At 43.2% G+C, this 24392-nt stretch overlaps 1 protein-coding gene across 1 annotated transcript in view; it reads left to right on the top strand.

Annotated features, from left to right (window-relative positions):
* LOC121624591 (ras-related protein Rab-26) overlaps positions 1 to 24392 on the top strand; it is a 79388-nt gene that overhangs the window by 27518 nt on the left and 27478 nt on the right. The window contains exons 3-5 of the mRNA XM_041962369.1: positions 7810 to 7851; positions 8548 to 8614; positions 23245 to 23297. Coding sequence (XP_041818303.1) covers positions 7810 to 7851; positions 8548 to 8614; positions 23245 to 23297 — 162 coding nt within the window. The remainder of the gene's footprint in view (positions 1 to 7809; positions 7852 to 8547; positions 8615 to 23244; positions 23298 to 24392) is intronic.

The following is a 24392-nucleotide window of genomic DNA, read 5'->3' as shown; positions in this document are numbered from 1 at the left end:
TCAATATGTGACCCAGAATGTGATGACAGCTGCAAGGTCGATTTACTGTATGTCACCAGTCCACTGTCAATCAAATCTGATCAAATCACACCACACAGTCCTGATGATGTAGAGGATTATCGTGCATTTAGTAATGAACATTTAAATTATTTCATACAAAATATTTGAGACTTTAAAGTATCAATGTAAATGTTCATATTTTACAGGCAGAATCACCACTGTAAGTGTTATCAGTTGGGTAGTTGAAACCACAGTGGCCGTACAGACTGTTGCTTACTGGTATATAAATAAATAAAAGTCCACTACCCCACAAATATGTATTCATTAATTGATTTATTCATTCATTCATTATTCATTTATAGGGGTTAGATTTTCCCTGTCAAACAGTGCTGCATCCCACATTTTGACCTGATGATGCCGCCGAAAGAAAAGTGAGGGAATCAGCAAAGTTGGCTGGAGTCCTATGGGGACCATGAATGTTCGTTCAGAAATACAGTGTGCCGTAAGATGTGTTCTCCACCAAACCGGTGGAATGACAGACATTGTGATGGAGGCACGTCTCCAATCGACATACAGTCGAACTCTCAACTACTTTCACTGCACAATTTTCAATAAATAAATATTGAAGTTATGAATTCATGTGGAAAATGAATGGGTCTGCACATTATCTGAGGCACATTAAGAGCTATCAAAGATTTAATTACTGGGAAAATTGTTTGTAATGACACAATTATCAGCGTTGCATGAGCTCTCTTTTTGCATCCTGCTTAAAGTCAGTCGAAACAAACTAACAAATCACTGCATTTTGACAAAATTGTATCTTGATCGAGCTTATTGTCATCAATGAACATCTTCCAGCCATCAAACGTGTGTGTGTGTGTGTGTGTGTGTGTGTGTGTGTGTGTGTGTGTGTGTGTGTGTGTGTGTGTGTGTCTCTGCTAGAACATCATCTCCTGAGATAACAGTCATTTTCAAGGTTAACAGAGATAATAACATGCTTTTACTCTGAGAATGTTTGGCCTTGAGGACTGATCTCCTCCTCTGAGACTCTTGACGAATGCAGCACGTCTTCGTCCCACTCCTGTTTGTTTTCCCAGTTCAGCAACACTGTAGATATGAGACTGCAGATTCAGTGTGAGTGCCAAATGAAGCTGTAGATTCTTATTATTAGTTGCATTTAATGTTTAATCAGTGATCCTGTTGAAAAATAATGACAAAGACATTCACTCAGTATAACAGAGAAAAGACTGCATAAGAGGTGGTAATGGCTGGTCCTGCTGATAAGGTCAATTCAAATCAACATAATTTACAGGCTGCAATAATGAATAAAATTTGATAGCTGATAGCCTTCACATCAAAGCCGAAGCATTCTGCAGGATGACGCTGTGGAGTTATGTAAACACCCAGCCTACACACAGCGCCGCTAACATCTTTGCTCCAGTGTAAAGTAAAACATTAGTAACACGGCGTGCCACCGTAACACTCCAGCTTCAATCCCTGTTAGTCCTGAATCCGTCAGACATTAACACAGTCATTCCAGTTGCATAAAAGAAGCTAAATAAAACTGCATGCTGCAACAACAAGCCTCCAGTGACTCCCACAGCCGTTACTGGTTACTTCTAATGGTTGAAAGCCCTGAAACATCTGTGCCTGGACAGCTTGAATAGAGTGCTAACGCTTCCCCTTGGTGGTGGAGCCAAAGTGCAGCAGCAAATGGATTTGGAATAGCTGCACCTGTAAAAGCCACATTTTTATTCAACTTCAGTTGTTTTTCCGTTACCCACAGTGCCACACTTATTGCTATTGGTTCTCTGTAAAATATGATTGTCATTTCTAGTTTTGGAAACTCAAGTGAAACACTGTGAATGACAATATTGAGCATGGTCCCCATAAGTTCCCCAATGAAGAGTCGTGTCATACATGCTTTCATTCACAGTGGGCTTAGCTTTGCCTATGTACTGGCTGGCTGGTTGGGTACTGCTTCCTTGGGAGCCCCCTTAGCTGCTTATTGTTAGAGGATATTCACACTTCGCTGTTGGGATCGACACTCTACCTCTCTGATTTCTTGAAATTTCAGCTGGATCTTTTCTAGGACTGTGCAAAACATTTGGGAAACTGGGGACTGAGAGTTACTCCCCGTTCAATCGTGTGTTTTTTTTTTTGTTTTTTTTTTGTTTCCCGCTGTTTTCGTTGCCGTGTAAATCTGAATGTGGGTTGTTTGGTTTGTCAGTGCTCTCACCTCTCCTGTTTTTCAGGGATTGACAGGGATGTAATGGTCTCCCTTCCCTGCCTTCTCCTCTCTTTGGGATGCAGTCAGACAAGGGTTTTGTGTGGGTCTTTTTCTGGTGCAGTGTGAGGTTAGCAAAGCTAAGTGGACTTAACCTCCCGGTTCTCCTGGTGACGGGTACAAAATGAAAGGGCTGCAGTTTGTTCTGACCCCTGGTCGTGGCTTTGCAGATGCTTGGTAGAAGGCAATTCAAGCGTCTGGCTTTGAACCCAAAAGTGGGAGCTCAGACGAAACAACTCTGTGTTTAGAAAAAGATTCAAGAGGCCGCGCTCGTGAGGGCTTGTTGCTTCAATGTAAAATGACCACAGTCCAGTGCAGTTTAAGACAGTGAGTTTGAAGGTTTATCAGATGCCAAAACATGCACAGTGATTTGTAATATTGTGAGGAAGGACTTGAAAGTCAATCTGCAGAACATCATTTTTCTGAGCACAAAACAATCCCAACACTGTAGCTAAGGTTTGGTTTGGTTTAGGCACAAAAACAACTTGGTTTAGTTTAGGAAAAGATCACAGTTTCAATTAAATGTACTTCTTTCTTAAATCTAGAGTAATGTATGTAATGTATTTTTCGAAGCATTGTTCATATATTTCTTGAAATCCTCTCTACATCCCTACAGCAATCAGTAATTCAATGCTCACACAAAAATAGAGAAAAAAGAAAGACGTAGTAGAAGTAGAAAAGGCTACGGCCGAAGGGAGGTTGGATACAGCAGACTCCATGGTTGATGTAATTAACTGCTTTTGGGGGAGGTTTAGTGTTCGTCTTTTCATTCTGATAATGTTGGGAGTTTTCAGTGATGTGAATCTCACATGACGTAGTAGGATGCTTCTCGCAAGCTTCTTTGGGCATAAACTGTTTCACACTGCAAATGTCATTGTTTGCTTCCAGGGCCCGTCCTTGAGCAGTCACTCCTTTCAGGCGTTCATAGAGTATCGCGCTGTGGAAATGCAGCAAATAAGGCTTAGACGATGTTAAGTGTTTCCCACTCGTAAGGTAAGCTAACTGTAACTCCCAACACCCCATGCAATATGGATGAAATGCATTAAGAATGAGGGAAAGTTTGTTGTTGGAGAATTGGCCTGTTGCTCAAGGCTTCAAGCTCATCAAAGTAGCCTTTGGCTCTGCGGTCTAAGTGCAAAGCAGTGAAGTGGGCTTAAACCAAAAGGAACTTTTGCTGCAGGTGATTCAACAATAAGGCATATTTGCACTTGTGATTAGCTTGTTTTCATAGTTCGACTGTGCTGAGCCACTTGGAGAACTTGTAGAACCGCCTGCAGGGCTTTCCCAGCCTGTGATTTGTTCCTCAGGTTTAAAGTCCAATCCGCTTCAAACTTGCCTGCAGAAATTCAATTCAGGATAATTAAAGCGCTCGTGGGTGTTTGTGTGTGTTTTGTCTTACTGTATATTCAGTCTATATCTTTTATTACAGTGGAGGTCTTCTTGTCTGTGGTTAGTTGTGTTAGTGAGAGTGAGGAGGTTCTGCTTTTTCATCTGCGAGTGAGAAGCAATCATAACTTCAATTTCTCTGCTGTTGAGACTTGGGCAGGCTATCAGGTGTTTTCTGCTGCCCGCTCCTTTCCTGTTTTTATGAAACCTAAAGGATCTGTCCTGTGCATCTGCTATTTTCTTCCTGTCATATTATCTTTCTTGCTCTATTGGTTTCTTGAAAGAGAAAGACCTGACAGCAGCTTTCATCTTCCTGTTCACGTCTTAAATTTCGGCAAACATCAACAGTAACTATTGGTCAGCATGTGGACAGTCTACTTTTTGGTTCTACAGGACACTAAGAGAAAATGTAAAATAATTTAACCTTAATTTCCGCCCGCAGGATGTATGTGTATCTTCAGCTCTGGTCTCATGGTTTGTGGGTATTGTCATTGTGTTCACATTATTGGGTCTAGGGAGGGACACACACATTGGACAGACCTTCTCATTCAATGGCTTTTCTTTTCATTGTTTTCTACATAGTTGATTGGTACTGACGACATCAAAAGTATGGCATAACACATATGGAATCATGTAGTAAACTACACAGTACGAACAAAGCAAATATTCTGTTATATGTTTTAGATTTCTCGAAGTAGCCGCCTTTTACCTCTATGGCCTCTCAGCACAGTATTGGCACTCTTTTAACCGGCTTCATGAAGTAGTCACCTGGACTGCTTTTCAGTTATCAGGTGTGCCTTGTCAAAAGTTCATTTGTGGGACTTCTTTCCCTTTTTAATGTGTTTGAGATTGTGTTGGTGTAGCCCTTTTCAGCACCTGTTGTAATCAATATTATATCAAGAACTGCTTAACTGAGAGAAACGACAGTCCATCGTGACTTAAAGACATGAAGGTCAATCAGTCCGGAAAATTTCAAGAACTCTGAATGCATCGTCTAGTGCAGACACAAAAACCCTCTAACACTATGATGAAACTGATTCTCATCAGCACCACCTCAGGAGAGGAAGGCCAAGAGTTACCGCTGTCGTAGAAGATAAAGTCATTATAGTCAGCAGCCCCAGAGATCGCCAATGAAAGGCACCTCAGATTAGAGGCCACATAAATGGTTCACAGAGCTCAGGTAGCAGACACATCTCAACATCAAGTGTTCAGAGGAGACTGCAGGAGCCAGGCCTGGTCAAATTGCTGCATATAAACCACCACTGAGGGAGACCAACATGAAGCTTGGCCCAAGAAATACGAATACATAAGACATAAGACCAGTGGAAATCTACTGAGGTTTTTGTTTTTGTTTTGAACCGCCCTGACTTTGTGACACACAGAGAAGGTGAACGGATGGCGTCTGCATGTTCCCACGGTGAAGCATGGTGGAAGTTGGTTTTAAAATGTGCCTTTCTGGTTTTGGATGTTCAGAAGCTTCAGATAAGGGGAAGTGCCTCGATGGCTGTGCTTATCACAGATTCTCAATTCTCAGGTGTGATTTAATATTCACTAATCCTCACCCACGTTAGTTGTGTTTTCTGCGCCTTTCAGCTTTCAGCTCTTGCACGGCACATATGTAGTTACAGTGATAATGGTGACAGAGTTAATCGTGATTGGCTAAGCCTACATTCAAACAGCGGATTTTCAGATGGTATGTTTTACTTTTAGCATAACAAGAGAAAAGGTTTCGAGGAAGAGGACTAACAGATGAGTCTGGCAAATGTAACAGGATCTCGTGTAAGGCTGGCTTGGACTGTTCCAATAAAGAGCTTAGCTTAAACTTTAATAGCATCCAGGACCAGCTTCCACACAGTGGTGAAATACTTCCCAGTGGATGGACAAGTTGTGAACAGGGATTTTCTGAACTATAAACTGGAACCTTATGAACCAATGTAAAGTTGTTAGGTGATGATGTGCTTCTTGGTCTTGGAGGTAAAGACCAGTTACCATTAGGAGTAATAAACTATCACTGAACATGCTTCAGGTGGCCATATTTTCTAACCCTCAAACCAAGACACCTAATTGTAGCGCACCTTCATGCATGTGCATCCACAGGCGTTCTTATCGGGATGGGGACAATTATTGTCAACACCTCGGACACCATGAACGCCGTATATTCATTACCAGGTACTTAAAGAAGGTAACAGTAAGACCAAATTTCTCTGCAGCATGACAGCTAACTGTTAGCATGCTGACAGGTTCTGTCAGAAGGAGCTGAAAGCATCAGAGCCTGTGACACCTATAAACTAGCAGCAGCCTTGATGACTCCATATCGATTGATTGACACACAAACAGACAGCGTTGACTTGAGACGCATTCTGCATTGTTTAAGTCTTTATACTAAGTTAGGTAATAATGAATTGGTCTGAGCATAATAATAAAATATGTAAACACTTAAAAGGTACAGTATTCTAATTATTATTTAAATTGTGGTGAAAACCAGGACAATTTTGCAGTCAGTATTGAAAACCACTACATTTAATCTGTTGGGACTTGAAACTGGGACAATCCTGGTCACTGTTAATATGCTCTACTTGCAGCTTACATTTGAGCATACAAACACACTGTTTAATCCTTTCCTCAGACTTTCACTGTTGTGTTTTTGATCTTAGAAAGCAAGAAAAAGTCACCTAGTAGCACTATTAATAGAGTCCCATGCACACTGCTTCACCAGACTGAATGGAGAAATCCAAAGCTCAACATTTCTGCTGTGCCCAGTTATGGTTGCTATGCTATGACTGGACAATCGCTGTTTGGGGAAGGGTTTAGCGAATAGTCAATTTAAGCTGTAAGTGTCAGACTTTAGAATTTTCCTCTCTACTAGTCCTTGAAGCCATCGTCTTCCCATTTAGGAGTGATTTAAGGCTCATAGTGACTCACTGTGTAAACAGCTTTTGTTGGATTTTTCCATCTGTTACAAAAAGCAGCTGACTGTGCTCCTGCAGTAGGAGAGCTGTGCAAGGTCTTCATCTTTTTTCCCACAGAGGCCTCAAAGAGCGTTACTGAAGAGCAAATTCTGCTTCTAATCAACCGGGGAACTTTAGAGTATATTCACCCATAGCATTTGCATGCAGAACTTCTTCTCCAGAGAGCCAGATATTGGATAACTGTTAGGATGGAGTGAATGTACTGTATGAAGTGCCCACATCATCCGAGAGATCATCATCAACGCACGGCAGGAGCATCCCAGCAAGCATCTGATGGACATTAATGTGTGTTGGATTTCAAACATTTCACAATAGCAGAACAAAACATGTTTGAAATGCAGAGAAAGACACACTTTGCACGTGCACCAGTTGGAAACCTGCTTCCTCGACACATCCTCGCTCGTATCTCTGTGAAACACATTCGGCAGGTTTGCTGATATTCCCGCTGGGTGCTGACCGAGGCTGTGAGCTCGTCTATCTTGTTTGCCAATTTTATCACATCCCCTGTAGTGTTACGTAGCAAAGTTAGATCTGCTCTCTATCTATTAGTGTAGTTGAAAATAATGCAGGAGTTGCTGCAGCCGGTGACCATCCCCTTGATTTCGAAAAGATCCCTACAGCCAATTACTCCCCTCATTAAAAGATATCGCAGAGGTATTGAAAAGCTATTGTGTGTGTGTGTGTGCGTGTGTGTGTGTGTGTGTGTGTGTGTGTGTGTGTGTGTGTGTGTGTGTAAGTTTGCGCACCATGCTAAATTGCTTGGTAGCCATGGTGTTGGTAAATGATGCAACTCCCTGAAACAAAGGTCTTCGTCGTAACAAAAGGTATGTGTGTGTCTGTGTACGTGTGTGTACATTGGCATCGACAGTGCAGCGTGCTGACAACATCACAGTGATAGAAGAGCGCCAAGAGAGGCCAAGTCCTTATTACATCAACTGTGGTCACAAACAGCCAACTGTCATACAGCCATACGTCACTGGACTTGCTTTTCAAAATAAGAGACCATTCCCCTTTGGCAGCCCCTGAAAGCATCATTTAGTCTGGTTCTGATGCCTCTGTACTGTTTTATATAGTGTCTTTTGGAGTGTTTACTGCTCTGTTACTGTTGCCTTGCATTCTTTGTCTGCAAATTTGCAATAATGTTAATTTGCCTTCTTTGTCTTTCAGAATAAAGTAATGAGCATTGACGCTGTGAAGGTGAAATTGCAGGTAAGGAAATCCATGCATCTCTATCTTTGATCTTTTAGTCTACTTAAATGGAGAGTCTTTTGTCAAAGTGGGGTTACGTGTGTGTTCTTTTTAATAATCACCAGCAATAGCTTCCCATGGCATAAATACCTCCCATACATCTTCATTGCCTGCTGTTGGGGGGGCAAAGAAGCCCAAACGATGACTTAATGAGGCCTTAGTTAATCTCTATCAGTCAATTAGCCTGCTGCTCTGCCTGACTGAAGACACTAAAGGGACCAGCAGACTTTCCATCAGATTATCAAGCCTGGAAGTTATCAGCGAGGGGGCAGACAGAGATGCAGATGAACCCTTGTCATTCAAAAACAGCATTAGATACCGTCTAATGAGTTTTCCCCTTCAATTACACAACAGTCACGTTCCCTCTCCCTTCATGTGCCTCGTCTTTAATCTGTCAGGTGTGATATTTCAGGTGATTTACCAGAAATGAGTTTAATGAAACTTGCGGGCGTGTGTGCCCTTTAACGACGACTAACAGTGAAAATTTCAAACATTAGACGGTACTGCAAGGATTCTTCTCTACCTTTTTTTTTTTTGACAGCGTTGTACAGAGGAGGGGGTTTATGAAAAAATAAAAGCTCTCAGAGACGTGCTCAGTGTTATGGTAATTGAAGGTGATGATAATGATGAACATGTCCTCTTGTTGCTCCCTCGCAGATTTGGGACACGGCCGGACAGGAGCGTTTCCGGAGTGTCACACATGCTTACTACCGTGACGCTAACGGTAGGATTCCTCTGTGTTTGTCAGTGTGAGTCAGTGTGATTGTGACTGACATCGTTCCCCTTCCCCTTTTATTCCCTCCTGACGCAGCCCCACTGTTCTGACTGACGTGCCATTGCCCTTGTCTTCTTCAAATGTGTGATTGACACCGGCAGTCTCCCTGTCGCGCCCTCTTTCCTGTTGGGTTCGCGGAAAACACTCAAGTTGCAGCTGATTTGATCGACTGGTGTGCGTGCGTGCGTGCGTGCGTGCGTGTGTGTGTGTGTGTGTGTGTGTGTGTGTGTGTGTGTGTGTGTGTGTGTGAGAAAGCATTCACCGGTGGCTCTGCGATGCGTAGGTTCCCTTAAGCGAGAGGCTAACCACTGGGTGGGAAAATGAGCCTGCCTCTCACACAGTGGGGGGTGGGACAGCTTTGAGCTATTCCCATGTGTGTGCTCGTGAGCGCGTACGTGTGCGCGGCTGTTATACCTCGAACAACCCTGCTGAGCGCAGATAGCAGTGTGCCTCGGGCCAGCCTGTATGAGCAGGTGTTGTGAAACACACACTCACACACACACACAGCCGTGCAGGCATTATCTCGAACACAAATCTGTTGATTAGCATGTGAAATAGCATCATAATGAGTATGTATGAGTGTGTGTGTGTGTGTGTATGATTGCATGTGTGCACAGATTTGTAAGTGTGTAAATGTGTTTTAATGGGTTGATACATGTATTGATTTGCATCTCGTTGCCCGTAACTACACGTGTGTGCTTTTTCCTTCTTTCTGAGTCAGTGTTTCTGGAGGACTGTGTGTGTGTGAGAGAGGGTGTGTGTGGCTGGCCAGCTGCCCACTATTATTCTGATCTGTCAGTGCAACAGTTTACCCTTGCTGATCTTTAACAAGGCGCCCGGGGAGCCTCAGACCATCTCCTTCAAGTTGTCCGTCTCTTACTGACTTTTAAATAAAGCTCATTCAGCCTGATGTGCAGGACCAGGGGAGAGGAAGCAGTCGGCATGCAGCTGTCACAAAAGCTGTCAGTTCCTCTGAACTAATGGACAGTTTTTAGTGAGTCAGACTTTGGAATGTGAAGGGCTCTGCATCGTTTCTGAGCATCAACTGGCAGAAGTGAGCAAGATCGATGTCTAAAAAAAGACTCAACAATTATAGCGCCTCAGCCTCAGATCGACATTCCAAAGCATGGCACATCCATTCTGGAAAAAAAAAACACTGCAAAAAGTTCAGCATTTAAAAAGTGTAGAGAATAAGGTCTGTAGTTGTTGTTAATACGTGATTCACACATCCATATTAGTAAGTGACATGCATTGCCCCAGAATCACTAATTATGCAGACTTGCATTTTTCTTTCGAGTATTTGTTACTTTTCATCGTCTCCGCATGAAGCTGTAGCCAAGCACATATGTTCCGCTCTCTCAGTCGCAGATATTTCTTTGGAGCTCCTCGCCACAGCCAAAGTTTCCTGCCGCTGAACAGCTCCACCGCCATCTGCTGTTAGTTAAGAAAAAGATTTAAGCACATAAGGTGTGAAATTGAGAATTGTCCACAAGTCCCAATGAGGCCGTCCAGTGAACGGTCTGCCAGTGCTTGTCAGAGAAACGGGGACATCTCCAGACTCTCGCTTATGTCACTGCTCGAGCTAAAATAGATGATTGTACAACAAATGAGTCACAATCCATTGTCATTTCTTATAAATAAATGTTTGCTTTGTGGGCTGTTGGAGGCTGACGTATGTTCAGTATCACTCTGTGTTTACTGATGCAGTTTTTTGCAATTTGGGATGTTCGAGGGAAATTCCTGTTCCAGTTACAGGCTTGTTCTTATCCTTGAAGTTCTGTCATACTAGTAATATTGTTTCCCAAGTTGTAAACCAAAGCTTTACCTTAGTAAGATCTTGTTTATTCCTTGTACCTGTACTTCTTGTACAGCGATGCTAGCGGCTCTGTGTGGCTCTACTTATGCACAGTGGTGCTTTGACTTGTGCTAACGTAAGCCTGCTAACATGCCAATGTTTAGCATGTATAATATTCACTGTACTAGCTTGTGTTTGCTAATTATCATCAAACACATAATATAGGCCATTAACCAAAGAGTTTGACCGAGCTTGACCGAGAGAGTTTGATGTTGAATTATTGCAATTATGAAGTTATTACAGTCACCCTGAGGGGAACGTGTTTGTACCAAATGTCACTGCAGTTTTTCTAATTGTGTAAGTAATTTTCCTCAAAACCATAAATGTCACCCTTGTGATGGCGATAGAGGAAATGTCAGGTGATCACCAAAGACATCAGGATATATCACCTGGGATCCACGAATGTCTGTAGAACAATTTCTGCCAATCTCTCAATTAGTTGTTGAGACATTTTACAGGATGAGTGAAAATTATGACCTGCAGATAGTGCTAGATGAAAAGTCAGGGTATCAACAAAGTCCACAGGATTCATCCTCTGAAGACCGTGAACGTTCTGTGACAAGAAGGCGGAAGTGAAACTGTGACTCTAGACGGCTATTGATGTTTGTTTTATTCGGCTTTGGCCCCAGTCTTGGCTGTCATTAAGCCCTTAATGAGAGAGCACAGAGATCCAGACAATCAGTGCAAATGAGCTGGTGGCTGCTGTGAGCCCAGTGCAATCTGTCAGGCCCATCTGGTGTAAAGGGCTCCACGAAGGTCCAGCTGGGTCCAGAAACCAGCCACAGACTTCTTTTTCCCCCTGTCCTCAGCGGACCTGACAGTTTGTCATTTCCACCACATGGAGCGAAACCACAGGGTGCTGAAAAAGAGAAAAAGCAAACTTAATGGAAGAGACGAGTAACGAGAGGGTGGTAGACAGGAAGGAGAGACATAGAGACATAAAATACGATGGGGGGTATTGAGAGAGATAGAAACCTGAGGAGAGGGTGAAAGATGGAGACATTTCAAGATAAACTTAATTTATGAAATCAAGAAAGGAAGCGAGAAGTCCAGAGCAGCAAAGCAGTCAACAAAAAGGAGCTGATCGCAACCTTCCGATACGATATTTGTGATTCCACCAGAAGTATCTTGATGCATTTCAGAAGCGGCTCCCTGCTCTGCTCTGTGGAGAATACGCAATTTGTTCACTTTGATGGAAGCTGCATCAAGCTACACAGACCAGATCGAGCCAGACACAGGAATGTCATAGAGAATCTGATCAATTTTCAAAATAAAACTCCTGGTGCAGACCCTCGATTGTGTATCAACAATAAACAGTTCAAACAGAGAATTAAGGAAAATATTTTACTACGTAGCCTACTTACCCATGGTAGAAGCACAAGTGTGACTGAAAATTTACCAAAACAACTAAATCCAAGCCAATGAAATCAGGCAGGCAAAGTGCTCTGCTTCTGAAACGCTCGCAGTGGGCTGCGAAGCCACGCGGACGAAACTGGAAAGTGAAGCAGCAATGCCCGGTGGAATCAAGCCACGAGGCCGGAAAAACTGTGGAGACAAAGGGCAGGATGCACAAATCAACTCCTGAAGAGCAGGAGGGAAGGATCAATAAGAGGGCAGAGTGAAACCATTGTGGAGCTTTCAATTGAAGCTCGGCCTGTAATAAAGTGGCATTATGCTTCAATGGAAGGCAGCGCACCGTAACGAGGACAAAGGAATTAAAGAAGAATGGAGCTCAAGGTTATCAAGAGTGCTCAGGTGATGCAAGAGAGTGAGTGGTTTTCTTCCAACCCCGTCATGGACTTAGATGCACTCAAACGCTGTGCAGGCACGTATTCCTGAGGATTCACTGTCCCTGAAAAAACACCATCACTTCCTCTAACTCTGGGTGATCAGTCACTTTGTAACACGTCTGCAAATGATGGACATTTCAGCTTGAAATGTCCTTTCCCGTTGCCTTACTGCAAACCAGCCAGCGTGATGAATATAAAGAAACAGAATGAGAGAGTCAATAGATTCCATGGCACAGGTAATGGCTGCATTACAGAGACTGCTCCAAATGGTGGCTTATGATTAAAAAGGGTTGCTCGGGCTTTATTTTTCAGAACGAGGTGCTTTGGCTGCTTCATTTCTCTATAATGGCCTTCATCGCCTTCTCTTTGCTACCTATTGGGTGAGGACGGGACTTCGGCTTTGAAACCACACACCAGTTTTTCTTTTTCTTTTTTTTTGAGAATGCTGTAGAGATGTGAATATTTCATAAAGCTGAATATTTATGTTGTGTGTCACTGATTAGACAGTAACTGCTACATTTAGTGGAATCAATTCAGGCTCCATTTTCCATCAACCCTCATGCAACAAGGATACAGAGGATTGGACTAAAAAAAAAAGTCTCACCTGTCTCACACCTGGTGTAGAGTGGCACAGAGCAAGCGCCATTGACATAGTTGTCATTTGTTGTCGCACCCGGCGCCCACGTTGTGTAAGTAGCAAAAGTACTTCAGCCACCTGTGCGCCCATGGGTGTGTTGATCTTCAAAAGATGTGTGAAAAGGTAGGCAGTTGAAAATGATCCCAGCATTGACCAACAAACGCCTGCTCTGAAGTCAGTGGCGCAGTGTTTTCCTGCTATTTAAAGGCTGCATTATTCAGATAGTTAGATCCCCTGATCGCCCGCTTCACCTCAGGGAGCTTTGGGGGATTCCAGTGGATCCTGTGGATGCTCGGCTTGCGCAATCCCTCTTTGTCCATGAGTTGATCCGTTTCCTCAGCAGAAAACCGTTCACTTCTCCAACTTGCTGAATCCACCATGTAAATAGCAATACCACAGGTACAAGCACACCTGGCTTTTAAAGGGAATGGGAGCTGACACTCTGGTTTGGTTTAATTAATGTTTCACCCAAAACCAAAACACTGATTAATTAAGTCAGTAAATGCACTTTTGTGCCTTGCAGCTTGCTTTGTGGCCAGATTATGTGCCGTTTAAACAGCAAAAGTGGAGTTGAACTCACCCTGAATGCTAATGTGCCATGTGCTAAAGACTGGTTAAGTAGGGCAGTATGAGACTGTGGCCATGCTAGCGGGTCTGAGAGGCTACGAAGACAACCCAACTAATGTCAACCCTTCATCACTGTTATAATCAAAGCAAAATAACACAACAAGAGTACAGTTGACGTTGGTGGAAATGTCACTAGTTTCGCTGGTATTTGAACAGAACCAAAATCGATCAGGGCATCACCAAAGTTTACAAAGACCACAATGTCCATGGTAATCAGGAAAACAGAGCCACTAATGCCCCCTTCATACTGGTGCTGGTCGGGGATCCACAAAGTCGTCATGAGTCATCCCCTGTGCAACATGGATACCTGTGCAAAATTTCATCACATACAAATCCAAACAGTATTACCAATTTGGACCACAGTGTTGAACCAACCAATCAACTGATAGATGGATTTCTCCTTATTTCTGTGAAACATTCCTAACCCAATGGCCTTTCAATGATCTTATTATTAAGCTTTCAAATATACATTTAGAGTTTAGAAAATGCCTGAGGAACATGCAGCTCAACAAACTGAGCTCATCTAATCGTGTAAAAACTTTTCGTGTGCTTCACAAGAGGAGCACCCAGGAAGTCAGTATTATTGACAGTGGTCTTTCTTAAGATAAACAGACTTAATTTTCCAAGGAATTCTGTGATGATTTATTGAAGAAGGAAGTCATAAAAAATGGCAAGAGGACTGATGTTTAATATTCCAGTGTCTCAATTAATTGGTCTTTCAGAGGTTCAAACCGTGAGGCGCACATCCCAAAGGGAGGTACAGGTGAGTTAAAGGACAGGTAAAGGCAGTTTAAAAAACACTGTGCAAGGTCAGCACAGTCAGGTGCTTAATTGAATAGAAATAAAAACCCATAGCACGCGATTGCTGCGGTTTTGGTTAAAAATTACACTCAAAGCTGAACGCACAGACATGATTTACATATTTTTAGATTCATAATGATGTGTGCTCTCCAAGGATATCATTACACAAGCTGACGCCCCTAAAACTTGCTCAGAAGTCATGCATAAAAAGTGCTTCTTGTAGCTGCAGAAATTGCCTGAGAATCACATTTTTTAAGTTTTCTTGGTGCAAATCTGCCGAAATGTGAAATAATTATAGGAAAAAATCATATCGAGTTGTAGCCTACAGGCTCACTTTCTGAAAAAGCGGTGGTGGTGGTGGTGGCTCCAGGTTCTTCACACTATGAGAATGTGATCGATACCCATCACTCAGTCTCTGTTTTACAAGATCGATGTCACTGCTGTATAACCTTCAGTATGAAAACACAGAGTGAACATGAAATAGCTTTTAGTTCTCTGTTTGTGCTCTGCCAACACGCCAGGAATGAGCTGTAACAGACAGGGTCCAGGAGCAGAGAAAAGTAGTGACAAATGACAACTGTAGGACCCACAGAGGCACCATCCATTGCATATTAAATCAGTGTCATTACCTCATTATGTCACCACTCATCCCATCCTGCCTGCATCATTTTTTATTCCCTCTATTTCGTCTTCTTGGGCCACTGCTCTCTGTCACTAATGAGCGGCGTTAGACCTCAGTCACGGGCCGCTTGTGGGGGGGGCGTCATGGCCAGCTGGATGGACAGCGGCAGTGGAAAAGGTGAAGAGCGGAGGGCAAGAAAGTCTGAGGGGGTGAGGGAGATCATAGAAAAGAAAAGGTGGAGGGGAAAAAAGGGAAAGGAGGAGGGAGATGGATGGAGAGGAGGGAAACGGCAATTGGAAACAAAACGTTGATGGTAGTGCTGTACTGCACGGGGAGCCTTGAGCTGTGCGATTCATCATCAGACTCTTTTCTCTGGCTTTGTCTTACACACATGCGCATGCGTGAGCGCGACCGCGCACACACTTTTTTTACGACCTTGCTTCCTGCATATTAAAATGGATGTGCAAGGTCACAGTCAAAGGCGTTTTTGAGGCTTCATTCTTAGGCATCTGTGTGAAGTGAGCAGAGAGGAAGGGTGTGTGAGTGTGTGTGTGTGTGTGCACGCAAATTTACTTATCTACCTGCTGAGACCCTCCATTGAGCTTTTGCCTTCGCAATATGATATCTCAGCTCACTTTGTCATCTTTAAATATCAATCATATTTCAGGGTTTATCTGAAAATAAGTGCTTCATGTATTTACGGATTCAGCTGTCACCTCGGCCGGGGAATTAGGTATTCACTTGTCGCTGTGATTGATCATTTCGAAAATGGGGACTGTAGAACGGAGCCCCGTGGACCGTGCTTTGCTAGGAGAAGAGGTGGCAATGACAACTGCTGCTGGGGCCGACACGGGAATCATGAAGGTGATGGAAGGAGGGGACGCTGGTAGCAATTTCAGACGCTCACTCTCGTTCTGCGGTACAGTAACATCAATGCCGCGGGGTAGCAACTTGCCTGAAGGAATAAAGTGAGACTCATCAGTCAGATATCACACACACACACACACACACACACACACACACTGGCTTTTCATTAGCAGGTGCGGTGAGGAGTAATGATTTGCTTTTAGGCAGTAATGGAGCAGAAGAGTGGCTGTTGAAACTTATTAACTGCCATTTGTGGGTTGAAATATTACATATGGAAATATTCTGGCAGTATTTTTAGTCTGCATCTAACTGAGCTTGCAAAAGTTCTTTCTGTAACCCCACATTACCATGTTACAACAGGGAACTTCTCATTTATAACAAGTGGCTTCACAAGTAAAAGTACTGGATTTAATATGTTACTAATGTAAAAGTACATAAATAGTTTCAGCTCAATGTACTTAAATAGTTAGATAATAGTTACATATAGAAGCAGATGTTTTGGGCAATGTGCTTACTTGCTTTCTTCATGAGAGTTTGATCAGAAGCTCTGTGCGTTAAATCAGAGGCCAGCAGGTGCTCAGCACAGAAATACTGGAAGAAGGGGAAACTGCTAGCCAGACTCTATACAAAGTTTGAAAAAAAAAAAAATGCCGATAACACTTCTAAACTTTGAAAATGAACGCATCATATTTCTTCTGTTAAACCCATACACAAACACACGCGGAAACAAGTTCTGTTGTCTACTGGGACTTTGGTGCTGGAGTTGGTATAAATGGCAAAACTTTGCAGCTAGGCTATTAAAGACTGCGATCATCTGCTGCTGGTTGATGGAAGGTTCCCAGCAGCAGCCCAAGGAAAATCTGGGATGTAGCCTTTGTCAGTTATGCCCCAATGCTCTGAAACACACCACCTATAGCTATCAGGAAGGCCGCCTCCTTAGATGCGTCAAAAAGAAAGCTAAAAATATGTCTTCACTTTTATTTTCCACATTACGTTGTGCGTTCTCTGAATTCTACTTCCATCCTTACTTTCTGAAAAGGAGAATTTGTTGTTTTGATGTTACATCTTTTTTGCCCTCGGTGCTCCTTTGTGAAAGATGCTGAGGTGTCCTGGTAACGTACCGTATGACCTCAACATTACCGGTTAAACCTTTTTCAGTCCCCTCTCTCTTTGCTGTCACTCAAAAACTTGAAAGTCCATAATCATTAAAACCCTCACAACGCATTGCGGGCCGATGTTTATTACATTTGTATGTGTGCATCACTTGTTTGTGTGACTTATATTCAAGGGAAGGAGAGCAGCCAAGGTCAGCCGGTGATTATTGATGCAGATTATCATCTGAGAGATGATGGATGGCTGTGCTCTTTATGGATCACTTCACTCCATCAAACTCAAACCCCTCCTGCCCTGGCTTCTCTACAGGAACTTTGATGGCAAAGATGGTTGTCACTCCTAAAGTCAAACCATTGAACCTGCATGTGGAACACTTGTCTGCCCCTTCTGGCAGTGAGAGTAATTACACAAACACAGCCGACGCACGCCATACTATATTCAGGCTTTTCCATTGGCACTTTGGGCCACTCCGAGTCAAACCATGCTGTGGGATTTGGGTTTTTATTTTTTCATTATGCCGGGATCAGACTACATGATATTTCTGTCTTTGACGATGGTCATTGTGTCAGATTTAACGACTACAGGGCCAGAAACTCTTGCGGTGTCTTGGTTGGCTGACTTGCAAGACCACACGTATGACCCTGATCAATCATGGCAAGTCTTATTGCACAATCACGCACAAGTTCAGAGGTCGTCGGGGTGGCGGGTGAATCAACTGTCAATCATGGCGACAGGAGCGTTGTGTGTGATGCTGGTGGTTTTGTGTAGTGAAAAAAAAAGAAAAGAGAGAAGAACCAGCTGTGGGTTTGACAGTATGGGCAACAAACTTTTCTTCCCTTTTATTCTCCCACCTGACAGCAGCAACCTCAGCATCCCTCCTCTCTTCTATCTAATAGTTGTTGAGACATTTCACTACAAACCACATATGCTCGAGGGAAAGTCAGAGGATCGCCAAAGTGATGACGATACTTGGAACCGTTAATGTCTGCACAAAGTTTCATGGAAATGCATCCGGTAGTTGTTGAGATACTACACAGGATGAACGAAAGGCTTGACGTTCTGGTGTTGTTCCAGGATCACCAAAGTCAGTGGGATTCACCCTCAGGGCGTCAATGTCTCCTCAAAACTTCACGGCAATCCTCAAATAGTTGTTGAGGGATTTCAGCTTGAATCAAAGCGATGGACTGATTGACCAACACTGCAAGGAGTCATGCAGCAGCACTGTTTAAGTTCTTGGAAGTGGTTAGACACTGTTAGCTTTGGCTACAGTCAGGTGAAGCACATGGTACTTGGTCATTAAAGGCTGGGTGGATTTCATTAAAAACAAAAATGAATCATAATAAATTTATCATGTTTTTCATGGTCTTCACGCCCGTGTGAGGGCTTAATTACCTCTGCAACCCAGTGTGCGTTTTCACCCTGCTTCAAAATAACAGAAAGCTACAGAAGTTCACTTTACAGTCAGCCTCTCTCATTAGGACAGTTGCCTTCTCATCTAGAGTTACAGTTTCTTGGCGAGGTTATAGATCTTATCATCAGTATGTCTATCAGCCTTTGCTTGGTTAATCTTACCCACCTTTATGTCGCTGCCTGTCTGCATCTCCTGACCGTCCTTCCTCACTATTAACTGGCTCTTTATCCTCCTGTCTCTTCCTCTGCCCTTTAGCTTGGCTTCCTCCATCGTTCGAAGTTGTTATTTCTGCCTTGTGTATTCTTTTTGGAGCCATATTAAAACGGCCTGTGATAACAAAACTCTTTGTCTCTGCTGCTGTGTGAAAGGAGGCATGGAGATAAACAGATGCAGCGCTGCCAACTTTTTCAATTTAGTTTTGGAGTGAGATTCGTTATCAGTGAAGTCGGAGCATTTTGTGTGTGGAAATTCTTTGACAGTACTTGTTTTACGTTCCGGCATCAAATTGGGAAGACGCATGCACTCCTTTTGAAGAGCTGTATGTCAGAGGTGCTTTCACACATACTTATTGATAAGACAACAAGGACAGCTCATCTTCTGACGCCTTGGCAGCTAAATGAAGCTGTTAGTACTGTCTGATGATGGGAGCTAGGGTAAAATACTAATGCATGATGTCTAAATCACATCAAAAGTGAAGCAAAACTCACTCAAAGGTGGTTTATGATGGAGTTGGTGTGTGTGTACGTCTTTGAACAAATGCCACAGCTGTGAGCCTTGAAAACCTAACATATAATTATGTTTTTTCGTGAAAGAGCAGCTTTGAGACTCTTATTTGGCGTTACATTTGTTAGGGCAGCATGAGAGTATATAATGTTAAACAAAAATGCAATATTATATGACTAGATTTCAGTATGGGGGTACAATTACATCCATGAATATGCATTATACTGACCTGTAAACCTGTTAATGGGAGTCATGAGAAAGTGAACAATGAAAGATGTCAGAATGAGTGACAGAAACACAGAGGTCCTCATACACAAAGTAACTTCCTGTTGCTGACTGGGAATACAGCATGAATGGGAATAAATGACAGTATAATACATTTACGGTGCTGCTGTTGTGCTGTGCTCCTCTGTCTTGTCTGTGCTGTCAGCGTCCTCTTTTCGGGCCACAATGTTACCAGTTATGAGAGAAAGCTGATGCGTCGTGTGAAAACCGTTGATTGCGTGAATCTCACGGTCATTGTGTGAATCTCAAGGTCATTGCGTGAATCTCACAGTTGTTGCGTGAGAGTTGGCAGCCCTGCAGAAGTGAGCTTCCCAAACCTCTGTAACTGTCCTCATCTCTGCTTGAGGCTATAAGCTCGAGGCTACATTAGCCATTACCAGCATAACTCATCCAAATCTCTGACAGATGGTTGCATTGTGGCCGGTTTTGACAAGTAAAAACAACGTGTGGAGGGAGAAAACACAATATATTTAGTTCTGCAGCATTGTAATACTTTTCTTTAACTGTCCATCCTGAGTGCTACATTTGTGATTGGAAGCTGTTATGTCTGTCTGTGTATTCTTGCCTGTGATATCAAAACACTGCAGCTCTACTGCTGCGAGAAAGTTCTCGAGCCTCGTCTGCCTCGCGCTCTTTGCAAGCTATAATTGGATTAGGGGAGGTGAAGGAAAGCAACTCCTTGTGGTTTACTCTGGTCTCCTGGTGGCTGATAAACACAGGAGCCACGCGAGAGGAAATTAACTCGTGGGGCAGGTCACTTCTCTCCCCTTCTGTCTCTTTCTTTACGCCTCCCTCTTCTCCCTCCCCCCTCTCTGTTTCTGTTTGACACAGCCAAACCACACTCATGGCAATTATAACTCATTAAACATCCTTCACAGACTTGTCTGGCTGGAATAAACAAATACCGGCCTTAATCCGAAATAGACCGGTGGAGACGCAGCCACGGCTGAGGGTTGGAGGTAAAAGCATGGGTTAAAAAAAAGCGTAGGAATGAGGATGGAGTGAGATGTAAGTAAGAAGAAGATGGCTGGAGGGATTACATGCAGTCAGAGGCGGAGAGGTGCTGTGGAGGTAATTAGCTTTGGCTAATTCTTCCAAGTGAAGGTTGATCCGGCTGAGAAAATGAGCTGCAATTACCCTCGTAGGTGTAATGGGTTTTTCTTTCTGACAGAGCTTTACAATACACACCCTCCAGTTTGTGCTACAAAATACCTGAGGTGATACTATCCTGTATGGCAGCATAATGCGTTTGGAGGTCATTAGAATTCCCACGTGTGGTCATGCAGTCAGGTGTAATACTAAAGCAGTGGTGTAATGGGAGACCTCAGCCAACAGCGGACATTTAAAGCGTTTTTTCCCATGCATTTCTTTGTGAAAGCTCCAAAAGCTCATCAAACACTGCAAGGGAACTGATGAAACGAATCACTTTCCATGAAAGTTTTTGTTTCACAACACACGCAGGGGATTGACAATCACAGGAGGCAGGCGTCTCACAATGTTAATCAAATCTGCTATTCTTGAGTCTGCACCAGGATCCAAAAAATCGAAACTCTGCAAATCTAAATGACAATACAAGATGTTTGTCGATGCCTTCCTAAACTTTTGCAAATGAGCAGTAATTCACATGATCTGCCACCTCCATGCCGCTCCCTGAAACTGAAATGTCATGCCACTGTAGAGCACTTCAATGACTTCTTCTGCATGTTTGCTTAAAAAGTAAGACTGAACGTTCATCTTTGACCTCTGAAACAGCAGCTGACAAAAGAATCTCGCTGCAGCTTCCATTCAGTAGCCGTTCTGGAGCTTTACATACTGACCCAAGGTTAGGGAGAGGTCATGGGAATGGTTAAAACAGACCAGTTTGTCTGTTGGCAGGCAACAGGACACATATAGGATGCATTTACTGACTGCGTCACCTTGCTTTCATCTTTGCTCCTCACAGACCTTGTCAAGAAAATGAGACCATAACCAAGGTTAAGGCGGAACTCCACCAATTTCACACATCAAAGTCTGTTTAAGGTCTTAGGGAGCACTGCTGCATATGTGAGAAAAGTTGTATAAGCCCCTTTGTGGTTCCAGAGGGAGCTGTGTGAATTCTGATAGACGTGCTCCTGTCGCTTGAGTCATCATCAGTTGGGGCCGAAAGACTGAATTGGAAATGAAAAAAAAAAAAAAAAGTGGGGTGTGGAGTTAGAAAGAAGTGAGCTAAACAGAGCTCGATCCCGCTCCACATCTCTGATCTCATCTCAAGGCTGCATTACCTACTTTTCTCAGAAAACTTCAGAATCTGGTCGAGTTGCACGGTGGCTAAAGGTGGAAAAAGAGAGCCTGGAATAAAAAAGGCAAAATCTCTGGTTCTGCTGCATAGATTTAAATCCTTGAACTTGAATTGTCCATTTTTGTTCTGATAATTGTCTAACTTTGCAAGTTTAATTAAAATAGCATTAAGACATTTTGATGATTTCCTGCTAACACACAATAATAACATTTTTGGTTTTTTTTTCAACAAATCTTCAAGGTGTAACCCTGGAGGGGATCATGTGTTCGGTCTGTGTTTGTGTTTGTCTGCAGCTCTTCTCACATACTACTGAACCCATCAGCCTTATAGCCACAATATTTTTTGTGCACATTTATGGCTGTATACTGGAGGACCTCGTGGTTGCAGTGATTCACAATTTTTGAAAAGTCTAATTTACTGTCTGACATGTTTAATAGACTGCTGACTCCTCGCCCGCTTAACCGGCCGGCAGAAGCTGCAAGTGATCAGCAGCTGCTTCAGGTTGGAATCTTCTACATCAGACAGTCGATTAGGCAAAAACAAGGCTTACGTACGGGATTATAGGCTGCGTTTTGGCCTATGTTGTGGCTCAAACAAGTTTGGGTTCTGAGCATCTGATGATTAATTCCATCCCTGCTATGTTATGATCCAACACATTAGGCATGGTATGAGTTGAATAAATCCAGACAGAGGTCTGCACCCTACTGAGTGGACTCTTCTAGTTAGTTCATGGGGTCTTTTGCTCTTCGTGATGACACTCCTCATGACATGAGGGCATGACTCAGTCCCACTACCCAATATTTAACATATGTGATCAGCTTTTTGCTAGCTGACAAAACTTTACAGTGTCTTAGAAAACTGGATTAGAGTATCTTAATTCTTTATTGTTTTATTATGGAGCCGTCTGTACTGTTTAGGCCACCTCGATATTTTAAGAAGGAAAGAAAAACGGCTCCTCATGTGAATGAGACAACTTAATCATTGATAATAAACATCTCTGTTGCAAGATCAAAAACTGTTTGTGAAATTGCAGAGACACCGAGACGAAATGGATTCTCATCTCTGCTGTTCCTGACAAACAAGGGCAGAGATGAAAGACAGAATTACAGAGCACTGAAATGCATATGATGCTCTGAAAGACAAGGGATGACACTATAAGGGGAATCATGCACCCTTCTGTAATTAAGGACTGATGTTTTTTGGATGCTCGGCTCTGCTGTTCTGAAGCAAAAGAGAAAATTATTCTCATCCAAGGGTTTAATGGCGGCGTGGCACTAACGCTGGTTATTACCAGTGTGGATTTATTTACTGTCTGCACTGACACAACCACTGCAGCAATTTCCGACAGAAAAAAATTGCACCATCACTTTATTTGACAGTCGCAGCGACTAAATGGGAATGAATATATGCACGTAAACCAGCAGGACCCCTGTGGACATTCTATCAGTGCCAGTTATCTGTTTGTTTCGTGGCAAAATGACTGAACATCAAATGTCTGAATAGGGTTTGTTAGAAAAGTCGGTAGTCAAGAACCAGAAAATTTCAAATGTGTCTGTTTTCTCCTCCTCAGCTCTCCTCCTGCTCTATGACGTCACTAACAAAGCATCCTTCGACAACATCCGGGTAAGAACGACCACACTTGAAGTTGTCTGTCTGCCACTTCTTCTCTCTTTCTTCACCTCTCTGATCACTCACTGCTGTTTGCTCTTGTGTCAATCCGCCCCCCAAAAAAAGGTTTCTGGAAAAATGAGCAGTTATTGAATGTTTGATTAATTTCTACCACATCTGCGGGTTGGCAGTGAGTGACTGCCCCAAGCGAAGCGGTTCAAGCGTCTTGCTGCCTTTGCTCACGAGTGAGAATAAAATGTAGCATGTGGTCGACGGGCGGATTGATGCGTGATGGTCCGTACTGGACCATTGCGTAGCAGAGGGAGCTCAGCCTGATGGCGAAGCTCTCAATTTGCCCACAAATCTACATTCCAAGCCTCACCTGTGGTCATGAGATTTGGGTACTGACTCAAGAAGAATGAGCTAGTGGATACAAGCAGCCAAAATGAGTTTCCTCCATAGGGCGGCTGGGCTTACCCTTAGAGATAGGGTAAACAGCTCAGACATGCGGTTTGGAACAGAGTCACTGCTCCTTAGCAGCAAAAGGCATGTGATAAGGATGTGCCTCCCTGAGGAGGTTTTGCAGCACATCCAGTCGGTACAGTAAGAGACCCCAGGGTAGAGCCAGAACACACAGGAGGGATTATATATGTCATCTGGTTTGGGAATGCCTCCAGGAAGACATTGCTAGGAAGATGGATTATCTGGACAACCCCACTTAGCCTGCTGCCACTGTGACGCTGCTCCAGATAGGATGCAGAAAATTGAATGGAATGGCTATTTTGCATATTAACAAGATTCCAGAGTTCCTCAATTACACCCTAATTTCACTCTATGTACCTGCAACAAATTGGCTTGCTGGCTGAAGGGTGCACTGATTCTTGGATGCTTGAAATCACCATTGATCCCTCAGGACGTACAGAGTCAATGCTTCTTGGCGCGTCATGGTGGAATAACCAAACTCACCCATTAACTTTTAGATGAAGGAGCATGTGAATGATGCTCAGTGCACTTTGGACATGAAAATTGGGATTTTGCATGAATGCTTGCCAGAAGTATAATGTGGATTGTACAAGTTAGGAGAGTGCTAATGGAAAGTGTCTTTTGTCC

The sequence above is a fragment of the Chelmon rostratus genome, chromosome 21 (assembly GCF_017976325.1).
Source record: "Chelmon rostratus isolate fCheRos1 chromosome 21, fCheRos1.pri, whole genome shotgun sequence".
Classification (NCBI taxonomy): domain Eukaryota; kingdom Metazoa; phylum Chordata; class Actinopteri; order Chaetodontiformes; family Chaetodontidae; genus Chelmon; species Chelmon rostratus.
This window is presented reverse-complemented; position numbering and strand designations above follow the sequence as displayed.